This window comes from Nothobranchius furzeri, chromosome 19, assembly GCF_043380555.1.
Source record: "Nothobranchius furzeri strain GRZ-AD chromosome 19, NfurGRZ-RIMD1, whole genome shotgun sequence".
Classification (NCBI taxonomy): domain Eukaryota; kingdom Metazoa; phylum Chordata; class Actinopteri; order Cyprinodontiformes; family Nothobranchiidae; genus Nothobranchius; species Nothobranchius furzeri.
This window is the reverse complement of record NC_091759.1, coordinates 11,119,118-11,134,078: the sequence shown is the minus strand read 5'-3', so window position 1 is coordinate 11,134,078 and position 14,961 is coordinate 11,119,118. Positions and strand designations below refer to the sequence as shown.

At 40.7% G+C, this 14,961-nt stretch overlaps 1 protein-coding gene across 1 annotated transcript; it reads left to right on the top strand.

The window, feature by feature from the left end:
• The first annotated feature begins 5,156 nt into the window (after positions 1–5,156).
• Positions 5,157–12,452, top strand: LOC129164529 (homeobox protein 2). The gene is made up of 3 exons (XM_070547265.1): positions 5,157–5,211; positions 8,137–8,194; positions 8,288–12,452. The coding sequence occupies exons 1-3, from the start codon at positions 5,157–5,159 to the stop codon at positions 12,177–12,179; spliced, it is 4,005 nt and encodes a 1,334-aa protein (XP_070403366.1). The 3' UTR covers positions 12,180–12,452.
• The last annotated feature ends 2,509 nt before the right edge of the window (positions 12,453–14,961 follow it).

Here is a 14,961-nt window from a genome sequence, read left to right as displayed (position 1 = left end):
TATTTACATATCATTTTCACCAGCTGTCTCATTAAACAGTGAATTTCCTTGAACAGAATTAGCAATATCACTGCTGGAAAAAGCAGGAAATGCACATGCTGAAAGGTGTAAATCTCCTTTTCCCTTTTACTCCCTTAAAATGTGTTTATTTATTCAAAAATTTTATTTGATGATAAAATTCAAATTTGGATATCTAATTAAATTTCCATGTTGTGTCAAAGCTTTACATAACTACATTTTCAGCTGTCTTTCCTCTTGAAATCAAGTATTTCTGTATGACTGACAAAAATTAAGGTTTCACTGCTCACAAGGTGACTTCTTTATTAAGTCTCCATGGCTTCATCATAGACACAAAATGAATAAGCACACAGTTCAAACCGGAGTAAGTTAGGGTTACATAAAATTTTAAACTTGGACAACTTTGCATGAATACGTATACACTTTGTCCTGACCAAACCTGACATTGGGAAGGTCCAGGCTCTGTACATAATGAATTTGATATATGCGTTACAATATAGGCTATCATTTGTGATAAAATCTTTATCCAAGTTACAACAGTCTTTAAAATTAATGCACAACAGGGAAAATGCAGCACAGACTCCTGCAGGGTATTAGCGGTAGTTCTCCATCATCAATGCTAGATTTCATATTTTGTTGTGTTCAATGTTATATTAAGTTTATTTATTACAATTATTAATAGCTTTTGTTTCATTTTTGCTCTCCGATGAATTATTTGGAGATTTTTGGTTTGTTTTCTAAAAGCTACATAAACAAATTACAACGCAACGCCGACACAATGACAATGAACCCACACACAATGAGACGCAGACAGGGTTTTTATACACAAGAGGAAAACAATCAGGGAAACGGCGACAGGTGAGTGGGGAGTGAGCACAGGTGAGATCAATTTACTAAGTGGAAAAATGGACTGGGTAAAAGTAAATCCACAGAGACCTAAAGCTGAGTGAACTGAAGAACAGAAACCCAAACGACAAACACTAACAGGGGTGAAAATAGTTAAAGTGGCTGGGGAACACTAGGAGGCACATGAGGAAGAACCTAGTGGGGAAACTGGAGGGCAAACGGGGGTTGGGGTGGTGGTGGTGGGGGTGGTGGTGGTGGTGGTGGGGGGGGGGGGGGTGGACGCAGGACACAGACATGACAATTATCTCCCATCAATAAATAAAGATATACAGTCTAATTTTTACTATGAAAAATCAATAAACAGGTCCTAAAATGTAGACAGCACCATGCTATTTCTTCAGTATTTTAGTGCAATATTGTCGGACGCATTGTTTCATGTTCATCTAAAACCTTCACCCAAAACAGTTGATCTTTTATTTATAACCTTTGATTGTAGCACTACAATGTCATATATAGATGTTTTGATCATATCACATCTTTGCTGGAAATATCAATCAATGTTCTGTGTTCTAATACTGGCTAAACATCAGGGACACAGATATTTAGTGACAAATACTAAAGTAATATTTGTGATGCCAGACATCTCTGCAGGTCAGACACTTTTTCGAGCCTTTGGAGGTGGTGCTGGAGAGATTGTGTCTATAATTTTTGAAGATGATGTGGTCCTGTTGACTTTAATCAAATTGTGATCTCAAACCTTTGCTAGAATCAGCTCATCTAAATTCTATACCATGGGTTTTAGTCAGAAAAGGGTAAAATGCCTTCTCCAGGTCTGGGAGGAGGCCCTGCCCCAAGAGTCTAAGTATCTTGGGGTCTTGTTGCAGTGGTAGTCCATCCTCACCTCTTCAATCACTGTGTGGTATGCTGGAGCTACCACCGGGAGCAAAAAGAAGCTGCAGCAGTGTGTCGTGGACTCTGCTGAGAAGGTAATTGGCTGCAAACTCCCGTCCATACAGGACCTGCACACCTCCAGGACATTAACAGCTGACACGGTTCACCCTGGACGCAGTCTTTTTGACTTGCTCCCATCTTGCAGGAGGCGCAGATCCATTCAGACCAGAACCTCTCGCCACAATAGTTTCTTCCCCTCTGCTGTTGGACTCATGAATGACAATCCTACCCATTTCAGTCATCACATGACCCTGTGTTATGTTTGTACCTAAACTGTTACGCTCTGATTAGTACCTACACCGTCTTTTATATAGTAGCCGTTTCTCTAATTATTCCCCCTTTAATTTATTATTTTATCGTTTATATTCTTACTTCCTTTATTTGCTTATCTCCTATTTTATTTTTCTTTCTTGCACCAAGTTCCGCCTCAATTTCCTGATGTTGTGAATTCTCACACATATGGTCATAAAACCCTTCTGATTCTGATGAGGATGTTGTCTGTTGTGGGGGAAGAGAGAGCCAGGCTAGAAAGCATAGCTCATGATTTACCGGTCGATCTACGTTCAAACCTTCATCTATGGTCACGAGCTTTGGATTGTGACTGAAAGAATGAGATTGCGGATACAAGCGGATAGGGATAATGTTTCTCAGCTGGCCAGGGAACACCTTGGGATTCCTCCAAGTGGTTGGAGAGAGGGACGTCTGTGCGTCAACATCATCATACGTGAGAAAGAGAAAGTTAACCAGAGCGGTTCTCTAAGGGCCCCTAATGGGGCGACGGTGGCACAGGAGTTAAGTGCTCGCCTCGCAATCGGAAGGTTGCAGGTTTGAGACCCGCTCAGTCTGTCGCTGTTGTTGTGTCCTTGGGCAAGACACTTAACCCACATTGCCTGCTGGTGGTGGTCGGAGGGACCGGTGACGCCAGTGCTCGGCAGCCTCGCCTCTATCAGTGCGCCCCAGGGCAGCTGTGGCTACATTGTAGCTCATCCCCACCAGTGTGTGAATGTGTGTGTGAATGGGTGAATGACTGATTGTGTTGTAAAGCGCCTTGGGGGGTTCCAGGACTCTAGAAGGCGCTATATCAAATACAGGCTATTTACCATTTACTCATGCAGTAGCTCTATATATCTCACAGTGTTTTGTACTTGTGTACAGTAGTAGTGTAGCATTTCCTAACGTCTACTCTGATTTGTAAAGAACAGAAGACTTAAACCTCTAGGTGAGGAAAGTAAGTTTATGGACTTAAAAACTGGCCAACAGATAGAAACCTAATCAAAGATTATACTGGTTGCCTGGCAACACAAACAATATGCATCACACTGCTGTGACGTTCTAAAGGTGTGACCTCCAAATACTTTTCTGTCCAGCAATATTTTCAAGACTCTGAGTCACATAAACAAACATTAAAAGGTTCTCATGATAAAAATTACATTTTAATGTAGCTTTTAAATGCCACATCTCAAAAATACTGATATTTTCTGAATCTATACAAGGATTAATACCGCAAATGAGTTGGATAACTTAGGTTAGCTTAAACACTCACGGTTTACCTTTCCGACCAAATTAAGAGAGGAACATCTGAAGGTTGCATCTAAAATTTGAGTTTCAGAGAATTTTTTGAAAGTGAATTAGATCAGGATTAAATGGGATTTACGGAATTTGGAGGGAATGTTCCCTTAAAGGTGCATTATGTCGAAATGAATAAAAATGGTGTTCTGTGGTAAAATGTGGTTCCTGCAATCACTTTAAACAACTCTGGAGCTTTCTGCCAGCCATTGTCAAATTACAATTGTCGGCACTGCAGCATTAGCTCGCAGGTGACACGGCACCCCCACACTCACTGATGGTAAACCGTAGTTATGTCCCTCCTTCCTTTGATTTGAAAGGAGAAAAACCAACAATCCCTGCAGCCAGCTGGATATGAAATATGTTTCAGTATAACCTTCCTTCCAAAATGACTGAGACATTAGACTCCGTAGGGATTTTCTCTCTGTAAAATTCTCACTAGATTCTTACATAGTGCACCTTAAAATTTAGAGTCGATTTTCGAAATATAACTTTAAAGGAAATATCTGGGATACTTTTGGGAATGTTCCCTGTGGTTTGGCTCCAATTTTATAAAATCACTATCTGTCATGTTGGGTTGACGTGTTTTGACCCACGACATGCAGAATCACGCACAAAGTCAGAAGGTAAGTAAACAAGGTTTATTTTTGTACGGTGGAGGTGAAGATGAAGGTCGGAGTTCGGGTGGTTCCGGTGGAGCTCTAAAGCAGAGACAGGAGTGAGTAATTGCAGATTGGCAGCTTAAAGAGTTGTGGGATTCAGCTTACGGTTTCCAGGTTGTAGAGAAGGCTTTGAGGGGAGGGTAAGTCAAGGCTGGCTGAGTGAGTCGAGTGAGAGTCAGGAGTAATGGCTGGGAGCTGAGCACCAGAGTCCGAGATGTCCAGGTTGGCAGGTGGGGGTTGGAGAGCAGATGGTCAGGGGCGAGCGACGGGGCTGGCATGCAGGGTTTGAATCCGATGAGTCTATTTCTTGATGATGGAGGCTGGCTAGTGGAGGAAAAATTCCTGAGGTGGACGGAGGAAAGAGGACAGTTAAGTACAGGGAGGCGAGGTACACAGGAGATAAAAACGAACTTAGATACAGGCAAGGAGCTGGTGAGAGTACTACCCAATATCATCCGGCACTGATGAGTTGTCCCGGCGCTCCTTACATCCCCTGACCACTGATGAGCAGATAGGCAGCAGCTGCTCTCGGGGCACACCCACCTGCACTCAGAAAGACTCAGCACAACACAGAGTTTACCTCAGCACAGACCATGACACTATCAAGGAACTTGTATGAAATGCAGTGGTGTGTCAAAGCTTTTAAAATGGGTGGCCCAGGTGGGGCACCTGTTGATGCATTAGTGGCATTCAAAGTAAATTTTTAGTTTATTTTTCTTGGGAGTAGGGGGCACCAATTCATTCATTTTTTGTTTTCTAGTAAATTTCTGAGATCCACTTTGTACCATTTCTTCTTCTTCTTCTTCTTCTTCAGTAACATTTTCTTATTCCTGTATTCTTTAGGTCTTCTTCTTTGAACTGTTTTTTCTTGGTGTATTACCAACACCAACTGGAGTGGAGTCAGGACCAGAATTCTAAGTATTGTTTACAGTAATATGAAAAAAAAATAGTAATATGGAAATGCTCCATAGACCTGGGGCTAAACACCAACGTTAAAAGTGCATACTGCAACCTATTGTTTTAGTATTTATAAGCCCAAGCCTTTTATGGACAATGTTATAGACAAAGTTAAATGAAAATCAATGGGGAGGCCAATCAAATTCCAAGAGTGGCATGCGCTGCCCCATGCCACTCCCTGGACACGCCCCTGATGGAATTTTCCCTGAAGGTTACTTATAGTTTTCGGGGAATTCTTAAGGAACGTTTCTGAGGATGAACCTCATCTAACTTTAAGGAAATATGGTTATTATGGAAGATTTAGTGAAGGTTTCCTGAGAATATATGGCTACAAAAAATGTAACAGTTTATTTTTTAAGGAAATTCTTTAAAAATTGTACTCATCTTAATGTATCTTTATGTTAACAGGTCTTTTGTGTAGCAATATTAACACGTTTTTGAAAAGGTAAACACCTAAACATTTTTCTAACCTCAATAAGAAAAGAAAAAGCAAAATTTTTCCAGTTTGTGTCTATTTTTCTGAATTATCTGAATTATGCTGTTCAAAGGCTCCTTGATAAAACCCTAAATGGATTAGAAAATAAAAAATTTAAGTATCAGGCGTGACATTAAAAGCAGACGCTTTGATGCTCCACCAGAGAGTAAATCTGTAAGGCATGCCACCAGCATTCAGACATTAATTCTGTTTGCTTCACAGCCAGACAGGACACGGTTAAAAAAATAAAATAAAACTTTGCAGCTACTGGACTTATCAGAACCACCCGATGAGACAATAACTAACTCTTCACATGACAACGCTGAACAGCCCAACACAAGTTGCAATTGTCCTGTCAGAAATACAGCGGTGGTTAACCTTTGGGCAAACAGACTAGTAAAACAAGAATGTTTTCCTGTCTGCATTTTGGCTTCTTCACAAAACAATTATTGAAGTCTCTGTTCTAGGGTTAAGATATGCAGCACACACCCTGTCCAAACATAATTGTGTGTTGGCGTAAATGGTATCGCTGTTTCCTCGCAGAATAAAGGTGGCGTCAGTTTGTGGGGTTTGCATGCATGGGTTTTCTCCAGGTTCATCGTTTTCTTTTCCCACAGGCTAAAAACATGCATATTAGGACAATCTGTTAGTCTGAAAAATGCATAAATGAAAGGAACAATTAAAATCTGGTTTGGTGTCTGCGTAAAAGTAAAATAACTTCTTACAAGGGTGAAAAAACAAACAAACAGAAGTTAGAGTGCCAAATAGGCAGAGTTTCATTGGCATTTTAGAAGTTATGAAAGCATTTTTATCCAAGGTAATTAATATTTGAAGCTTCATTTAAAAAAACGTAACCAACAAAATGGAATATGAACGAACAGATAATAAAAGAATCAGATCTGACTCAGCTTCATGTAGGAATTGATGTAACAGTTCAGTGCAGTACGTCAGGTAAAACACATTCCTGTACAGGGAGGCAGCATCACATTGATCTCTTACCACCGTAATACTAACCAACTCGAACAGTTGCTTCCACAACAAAAGGATGCAGTCGAGTCTGTTCACTTCACACTGGAAAAAAATTTGACCATGCCTCGAAATTCTTTTGCTGAATGTTTTGCGAAGTTTGATGACCAAAGACTCTCACACATCTACAGCGAAGAATGAATGGTTCAGACAGTTTTACAACTACTGCAGTTAGTGAAAAAAGAAGAGGAAGACACAGTTTATATCCTATTCAGGTCATCTGTGGTCATCATCTGGTCAGTTATGATGAAAGAAATGACAAAAAACTGTTCGTTTGAATTTTAGGAAAACTTGAAGAATATGCAGCAACAAAAAACAAACAAGCAAAAAAACAAAACAAAGCACATGCAGACGGGAAACTTTATGCTTCAATGTCTCATAAAGAAAAAATGCAGATCAACCAGGTAAACTCAGACGGCTCAAACGGAACATGAAGTTAAAAAAAATAAAAATAAAAAAGGATTGGAGAGATGGTGCCACACCCTTTAAAGGAACTAATTTTTACATTGCTTATTAGTCACTGAGTCATATGACATCTTTGTTGAGATCTGATGTCAGAGGATGGGCTCTGCATGGATATTAAAGCTCCAGCCTGAAACCCAAAAAACAAATCAGCCAACAGAACGAAGCAGAGAGCATCCGAACATCCACCACAGCAGGGAGAATAACATATTGTCTGGTAAAAACCTGTAAGTACTACATTTGATTGAATTTTAACTAAATGTGATTATTGTCCCTTTTAATATTTAGTATTTTTTTTGTTGATAAAATGTAGGTTTATATAAAATGATTTTGTTAGTTTACCCCAAAATTAGAAAATCAAATGTGGCAAAAAAGAGTATTCATAAAATGGAATCATATCTTCAGTTGAAACAAATGTTTTGAAACAATCAATGTAAAAGAGGAAATTGATGAGATGATAAAATCACAACATAATAATGTGAACTAAAATCATGGGTCAACTAAAACAGGCTTCTGACTGTGAGGTTTTGCAGAAAAAATATTGAACAATTGTGGACATTTTGGACTTAAAAAGTAATGTTGTGAGAGAAAAAAAATACAGAAAATGTCTTATTAGGACTAAATGAAAAGTTGAATTTTTATATATAAAAAGGTAAAATGAAGAAATTAGGTTTCTACAAATTATGGATGTTGTAATCTACTTGTCAAGTTGAAGCTCATGGAATGATATTTTAACCCTTTCATGCTTGAAATAGGAAATATTCAACCATGATTTTTTTTTCTTTACAATTTTTTTATTCACCTTTAGCTATGAATTAAACAAATTAAAAAAATGTTTTCAACATTAAATTGACAAATAGTTTATTACATGTCCACCTCAGTGGACGGCATGCATTCTGAACATGAAATATGCTGGGTTGACACACTAGAGTCCAATGAGGGGCTCAAATGCAATAAAGTCTTTAACAGCTGTGCATGATAGCCAAAAACTAAAAAATGAAAAATACAAAATAATAATAAATCAATTACTTTTTGGAGGAGCTGTCCATTGTAGTGACCATTATGCATGAAAGAGTTACTGTATTAAATGAAAAAAGGACTAGCAATATAACTAAATTATAGGAATACTCTAATTTTAATAACCTAAAATTATGTCATTTATTTTAAAAACAGGAAAGAAACACAACAACAAAAATGATCAAGATTTGTGTCATCTTATTTCTCTGTGCTGGTAAGTTAGAAATTTCTTCTGATAACAATATTAAAAAAAACATTTTTACAAAAGGCAAGAAAGAAATACATTAATAAAAATATTCCTTTTCAGCCTTGGGATTTCCTGTAAAAACTGGAGCCCAAAGCACAACCACAGCTGCTCCAACTACAACCACAACAGCTCCAACTACAACAACAACAACTGCTTCAACTACAACCACAGCAGTTCCAACTACAACAAAAACTGCTTCAACCACAACAACAACTACTTCAACTACAACCACAGCAGCTCCAACTACAACAACAACAACTGCTTCTACTACAACAACAACAGCTCCAACTACAACAACAACTACTTCAACTGCAACAACAACAGCTCCAACTACAACAACAACTGCTTCAACCACAACCACAACAGCTCCAACAACAATAACAACAGCTTCAACAACAACCACAGCTGCTCCAACTACAACAACTGCTTCAACTACAACCACAACAGCTCCAACTACAACAACAACTGCTTCAACTACAACCACAGCCACTCCAACTACAACAACAACTGCTTCAACTACAACCACAACAGCTCCAACTACAACAACGTCTGCTTCAACCACAACAACAACAGCTCCAACTACAACAACTACTTCAACTGCAACAACAACAGCTCCAACTACAACAACAACTGCTTCAACCACAACCACAACAGCTCCAACAACAATAACAACAGCTTCAACAACAACCACAGCTGCTCCAACTGCAACAACTGCTTCAACTACAACCACAACAGCTCCAACTACAACAACGTCTGCTTCAACCACAACAACAACAGCTCCAACTACAACAACAACTACTTCAACTGCAACAACAACAGCTCCAACTACAACAACAACTGCTTCAACCACAACCACAACAGCTCCAACAACAATAACAACAGCTTCAACAACAACCACAGGTGCTCCAACTACAACAACTGCTTCAACTACAACCACAACAGTTCCAACTACAACAACAACTGCTTCAACTACAACCACAGCCACTCCAACTACAACAACAACTGCTTCAACTACAACCACAACAGCTCCAACTACAACAACGTCTGCTTCAACCACAACAACAACAGCTCCAACTACAACAACAACTACTTCAACTGCAACAACAACAGCTCCAACTACAACAACAACTGCTTCAACCACAACCACAACAGCTCCAACAACAATAACAACAGCTTCAACAACAACCACAGCTGCTCCAACTACAACAACAACTGCTTCAACTACAACCACAACAGCTCCAACAACAACAACAACTGCTTCAACCACATCCACAGCTGCTCCAACAACAATAACAACAGCTTCAACAACAACCACAGGTGCTCCAACTACAACAACTGCTTCAACTACAACCACTACAGCTCCAACTACAACAACAACCGCTTCAACTACAACCACAACAGCTCCAACTACAACAACAACTGCTTCAACTACAACCACAACAGCTCCAACAACAACTACAACAACAACTGCATCAACTACAACCACAACAGCTCCAACAACAACAACAACTGCTTCAACCACAACCACAGCTGCTCCAACTATAACAACGTCTGCTTCAACCACAGCAACAACAGCTCCTACTACATCAACAACTGCTTCAACCACATCCACAGCTGCTCCAACAACAATAACAACAGCTTCAACAACAACCACAGGTGCTCCAACTACAACAACTGCTTCAACTACAACCACAGCCACTCCAACTACAACAACAACTGCTTCAACTACAACCACATCTCCTCCAACTACAACAACAACTGCTTCAACTACAATCACAACAGCTCCAACTACAACAACAACTGCTTCAACCACATCCACATCAGCTCCAACAACAATAACAACAGCTTCAACAACAACCACAGCAGCTCCAACTGCAACAACGGTTTCAACAACAACCACAGCTGCTCCTACTGCAACAACTGCCTCAACTACAACCACAGCTGCTCCAACTACAACAACAACTGCTTCAACCACAACCACATCAGCTCCAACAACAATAACAACAGCTCCAACAACAACCACAGCTGTTCCAACTACACCAACATCTGCTTCAACAACAACCACAAGTGCTCCAACTGCAACAACTACTTCAACTACAACCACCACAGCTCCAACTACAACAACAGTTTCAACAACAACCACATCAGCTCCAACAACAGTAACAACAGCTTCAACAACAACCACAGCTGCTCCAACTGCAACAACTACTTCAACTACAACCACCACAGCTCCAACTACAACAACAGTTTCAACAACAACCACATCAGCTCCAACAACAATAACAACAGCTTCAACAACAACCACAGCTGTTCCAACTACACCAACATCTGCTTCAACAACAACCACAAGTGCTCCAACTACAACATCTGCTTCAACCACAACCACATCAGCTCCAACAACAATAACAACAGCTTCAACAACAACAACAGCTGTTCCAACTACAACAACAACTGCTTCAACTACACCAACATCTACTTCAACAACCCTAGCTGCTCCAACTACACCAACATCTGCTTCAACAACAACCACAAGTGCTCCAACTACAACATCTGCTTCAACTACAATCACAGCTGCTCCTACTGCAACAACTACTTCAACTACAACCACCGCAGCTCCAACTGCAACAAGGATTTCAACTACAACCACAGCTCCAACTACAACAACAACTGCTTCAACGACAACCACATCAGCTCCAACAACAATAACAACAGTTTCAACAACAACCACAGCTGTTCCAACTACACCAACATCTGCTTCAACAACAACCACAGCTGCTCCTACTGCAACAACTACTTCAACTACAACCACCACAGCTCCAACTACAACAACAGTTTCAACAACAACCACATCAGCTCCAACAACAATAACAACAGCTTCAACAACAACCACAGCTGTTCCAACTACACCAACATCTGCTTCAACAACAACCACAAGTGCTCCAACTACAACATCTGCTTCAACCACAACCACATCAGCTCCAACAACAATAACAACAGTTTCAACAACAACCACAGCTGTTCCAACTACACCAACATCTGCTTCAACAACAACCACAGCAGCTCCTACTGCAACAACTACTTCAACTACAACCACCGCAACTCCAACTGCAACAACTGCTTCAACTACAACCACATCTGCTCCTACTGCAACAACTGCCTCAACTACAACCACATCTGCTCCAGCTTCAATATCATCTGCTTCAACGACAGCCACAGCTGCTCCTACTGCAACAACTACTTCAACTACAATCACAGCTGCTCCAACTTCAACAACAACGACTTCAACTACAACCACAGCAGCTCCAGCTTCAATAACATCTGCTTCAACCACAATCACAGCTGCTCCAACTTCAACAACAACGACTTCAACTGCAACCACCGCAGCTCCAACTGCAACAACGGTTTCAACAACAACCACAGCCGCTCCTACTGCAACAACAATTTCAACTGCAACCACCGCTGCTCCTACTGCAACAACGGTTTCAACTACAATCACTGCTGCTCCAACTGCAACAACGGTTTCAACAACAACCACAGCCGCTCCTACTGCAACAACAATTTCAACTGCAACCACTGCTGCTCCAACTGCAACAACGGTTTCAACAACAACCACAGCAGCTCCAACTGCAACAACTGCTTCAACAACAACCACAGTTGCTCCTACTGCAACAACTGCTTCAACTACAGCCACAGCTGCTCCAGCTGCAACAACTACTTCAACTACAACCACCGTAGCTCCAACTGCCACAACAGTTTCAACAACAACCACAGCCGCTCCTACTGCAACAACAATTTCAACTACAACCACAGCCGCTCCTACTGCAACAACTACTTCAACTACAACCACAGCCGCTCCTACTGCAACAACTACTTCAACCACAACCACAGCCGCTCCTACTGCAACAACTACTTCAACTACAACCACGGCCGCTCCTACTGCAACAACTACTAAATCCACAACCACAGTTTCTGCAGCATCCCTTCACAAAGCAAGCTTCATTTTGGTTATTCTAGTTTTCACAGCCATTTGTTGAAATTTGAGAACAAACATTTTTTCAGCTCTTCAAGAGACTATAGACATGGTAGACATGTTTGCTATTTATCTGTACAAAACATTGGTTTTTCTGTGAGCAATATATAATCTATGACATTGCCTTGTTTTTTATGATATATCTGACCTTTATTTAGACTTTCTGTTTAATAAAATGAAGATACATTAACTTAAGTGATTTTCTATTTATTTGATATCAAACACTGCATAGTACAATGGTTCAGCTATTGGTATAATAAAGGATTCTACATAAAAAATGCATCATAAATTAAAACATCTCTAAATGTTTTCGGGGAATTTGTATACAAGCATGCAAACAAATCACAAATAACAAGCTTCCATCTTAAACTGAAACTACACATTGATAACTGTCACTATTACTCCCATTATCACATGCAACTGTTCATTAAGCTAGACAGTAAAATTTTTACTACTAAAGCAAAATCAATCTATGCTGGAAATATTCATTTAAATCACACATAAAGCCCCAATGTTCTGTTTTCTAACATGGGCTAAACATCAGGGGCATAAATACTAAAATGACATTTGTGGTACCAGACATATTTGCTTATGCACTAAACTACAGGCAGGGCCAGATTAACACTTTGTTGTACCCTGGGCAACAATATTCAAGGGCCCCATCATCACGACCCAAGGATCACCATAACATGGTCACATACAGAAAATTTTACTGTAACATTCAGTAAATATATTCAATACTTGAGTGCCTGACATCACGTAACCCGCTCAGGGTAACCTTTGACCCACCTTGTGTGGACTGACCAATGAGGAGAGGGTCTTAACTTGAGGCCCTCTCTTCATTGGTCAGTCTGCATGGGGGGGGGGGGGGGGGGGGGGGGGGCTGTCATTTTGCCTTGGCCCCCAAAATGTCTTGAAACGGCCCTGGGTGTGTGAATGAGTTTTGAAGGTGATCTGAACTGTATCAGATGTATAATTATTACACGTGTATAACATATTGTTTTATACAGGTAAAAACGTGTAGTGGAGATAAATCTACCTACATTTTACTTTTCAACACTTTGTTTTGTTTTGTTGTTTTTATTTAACCATTTTCCTGTCCTGTCTGTCTCTCTTCTTCCTGCATCTCCTCTAAACTCTCCAGAATAACTGCTGCCTGGATTCTTACTTTTTCACCTCATCATTTACTTTGAGCAGATCCAAGGGATCTCCTGACTGCAAAGCGGAGTGCGCGATTCGATGCTGCGTCAGTGAGGTGAAATCATAGCACTGGTGATGAGCTCCGCAGTAGCAGAGCGCTTCAGGCACAAATAAGACAGAAAGTAAAAAACATGTGCGGACATGTTAATTATGGTTTTTTGGTTGCGCCACTTTGAGAATAGACTGTGCGCTGGACGCAGCAGCCTGGAGTGCTGAACACCAACGATCATCGCTATATGTGCTCTCTGCTCAAAAGAGTCCATAAATGATGTAATATAGGTAGAAAACGTTTTATCCGGCTCCCCTGGATGTGTAGGATATCCAGCTCCCCCATAATTGGATCCCTGCTCCTGGATGAAAAACCGGACATTTTCATCAATACAAGAACCCCCCTGGATGCCCGGACAGAGAGTGAAAAGTGGACATGTCAGGGTAAAAGAGGATGTATGGTCACCCTAGTTTAATATAAAGCGGGAGACTACATATACAGTATTTTGCTCGTGCCCTTGCTGCCCTGGGCCCTTTAGAGTTTGTGGGCCCTGGGCAATTGCCCTGTTGCCCATATGGTTAATCCGGCCTTGACTACAGGTCAGACGCACACTTTTTGGAGTCCTTGGAGGAGGTGCTGGAGAGATTCTGTCTCTTATTTTTGCAGATGATGTCCTATAGGCTTTATCAGACTGTGATCTCTTAACTTTCTAGAATCAGCTTATCTAAATCCAAAACCATGGTTTTGAGGCAGAAGAGGGTACAATGCCTTCTTCAGGTCAGGGAGGAGGGCCTTCCCCTTGGGTTATTGTTCATGAATGAGGGAAAAATTGAGCGGGAGATCAAAAGGTGGATTGGTACCGTGTCTGCAGTGTTACAGGTGTTGTGCCAGTCTGTTGTGGTTAAGAGAGAACTGAGCTGGGACGTTAAGTTCCACTCCTCATCTATGGTCACAAGTTCTGGGTAGCGTCAGAAACAATGAGATTTCAAATACAAGAAGCCAAAATGAGTTCTCTACAGAGGTTGTCTAGGCTCTCCTTCAGAAGAGGTTGAGAAGCTTGGTCAGAAGGGGGCATGGAGCAGATTGCTGCACCTTCATTGAGAGGAGCCAGTTGAGGTGGCTCGGGCATCTGGTTAGGATGCATCCTGCAAACCTCTCTCATTAAATTTTCCAAGCATGTCCATCTGGGAGGAGTCCTAAGTAAAGTCCAAGGGCAGGCTGGAAGTATTATGTTTCTCAGCTGGCTTGCCTTGGAATTCCCCCTGAGGAGTTGGCCCAAGTATTTTTATGTTAATAACTGTTAGTATTTTCACGTAGCAATACTAACGCTTGTTTGAACAGGTTAACACAAAAACATTTTCTAACCTCAAGAAGAGAAGAAACAAAGTTCAGCAGGAGAACATTCTTTCCAACTTTTTGTCTTTTTTTGTCTGAAGTATCTGAAAAAAGGCTGTTTAAAGGCTCTTTGATAAAATCCTACATGGATTTAAAAGAAAACAACCTCTTTACAGCTAC

Coding starts and splice junctions, on each gene's coding strand:
- LOC129164529 (XM_070547265.1), top strand. CDS start 5,157: ATGCGCTGCCCCATGCCACTCCCTGGACACGCCCCTGATGGAATTTTC. Junction 5,212..8,136: donor TGATGGAATTTTCCCTGAAG/GTTACTTATAGT, acceptor TTTTAAAAACAG/GAAAGAAACACAACAACAAA. Junction 8,195..8,287: donor CATCTTATTTCTCTGTGCTG/GTAAGTTAGAAA, acceptor ATTCCTTTTCAG/CCTTGGGATTTCCTGTAAAA.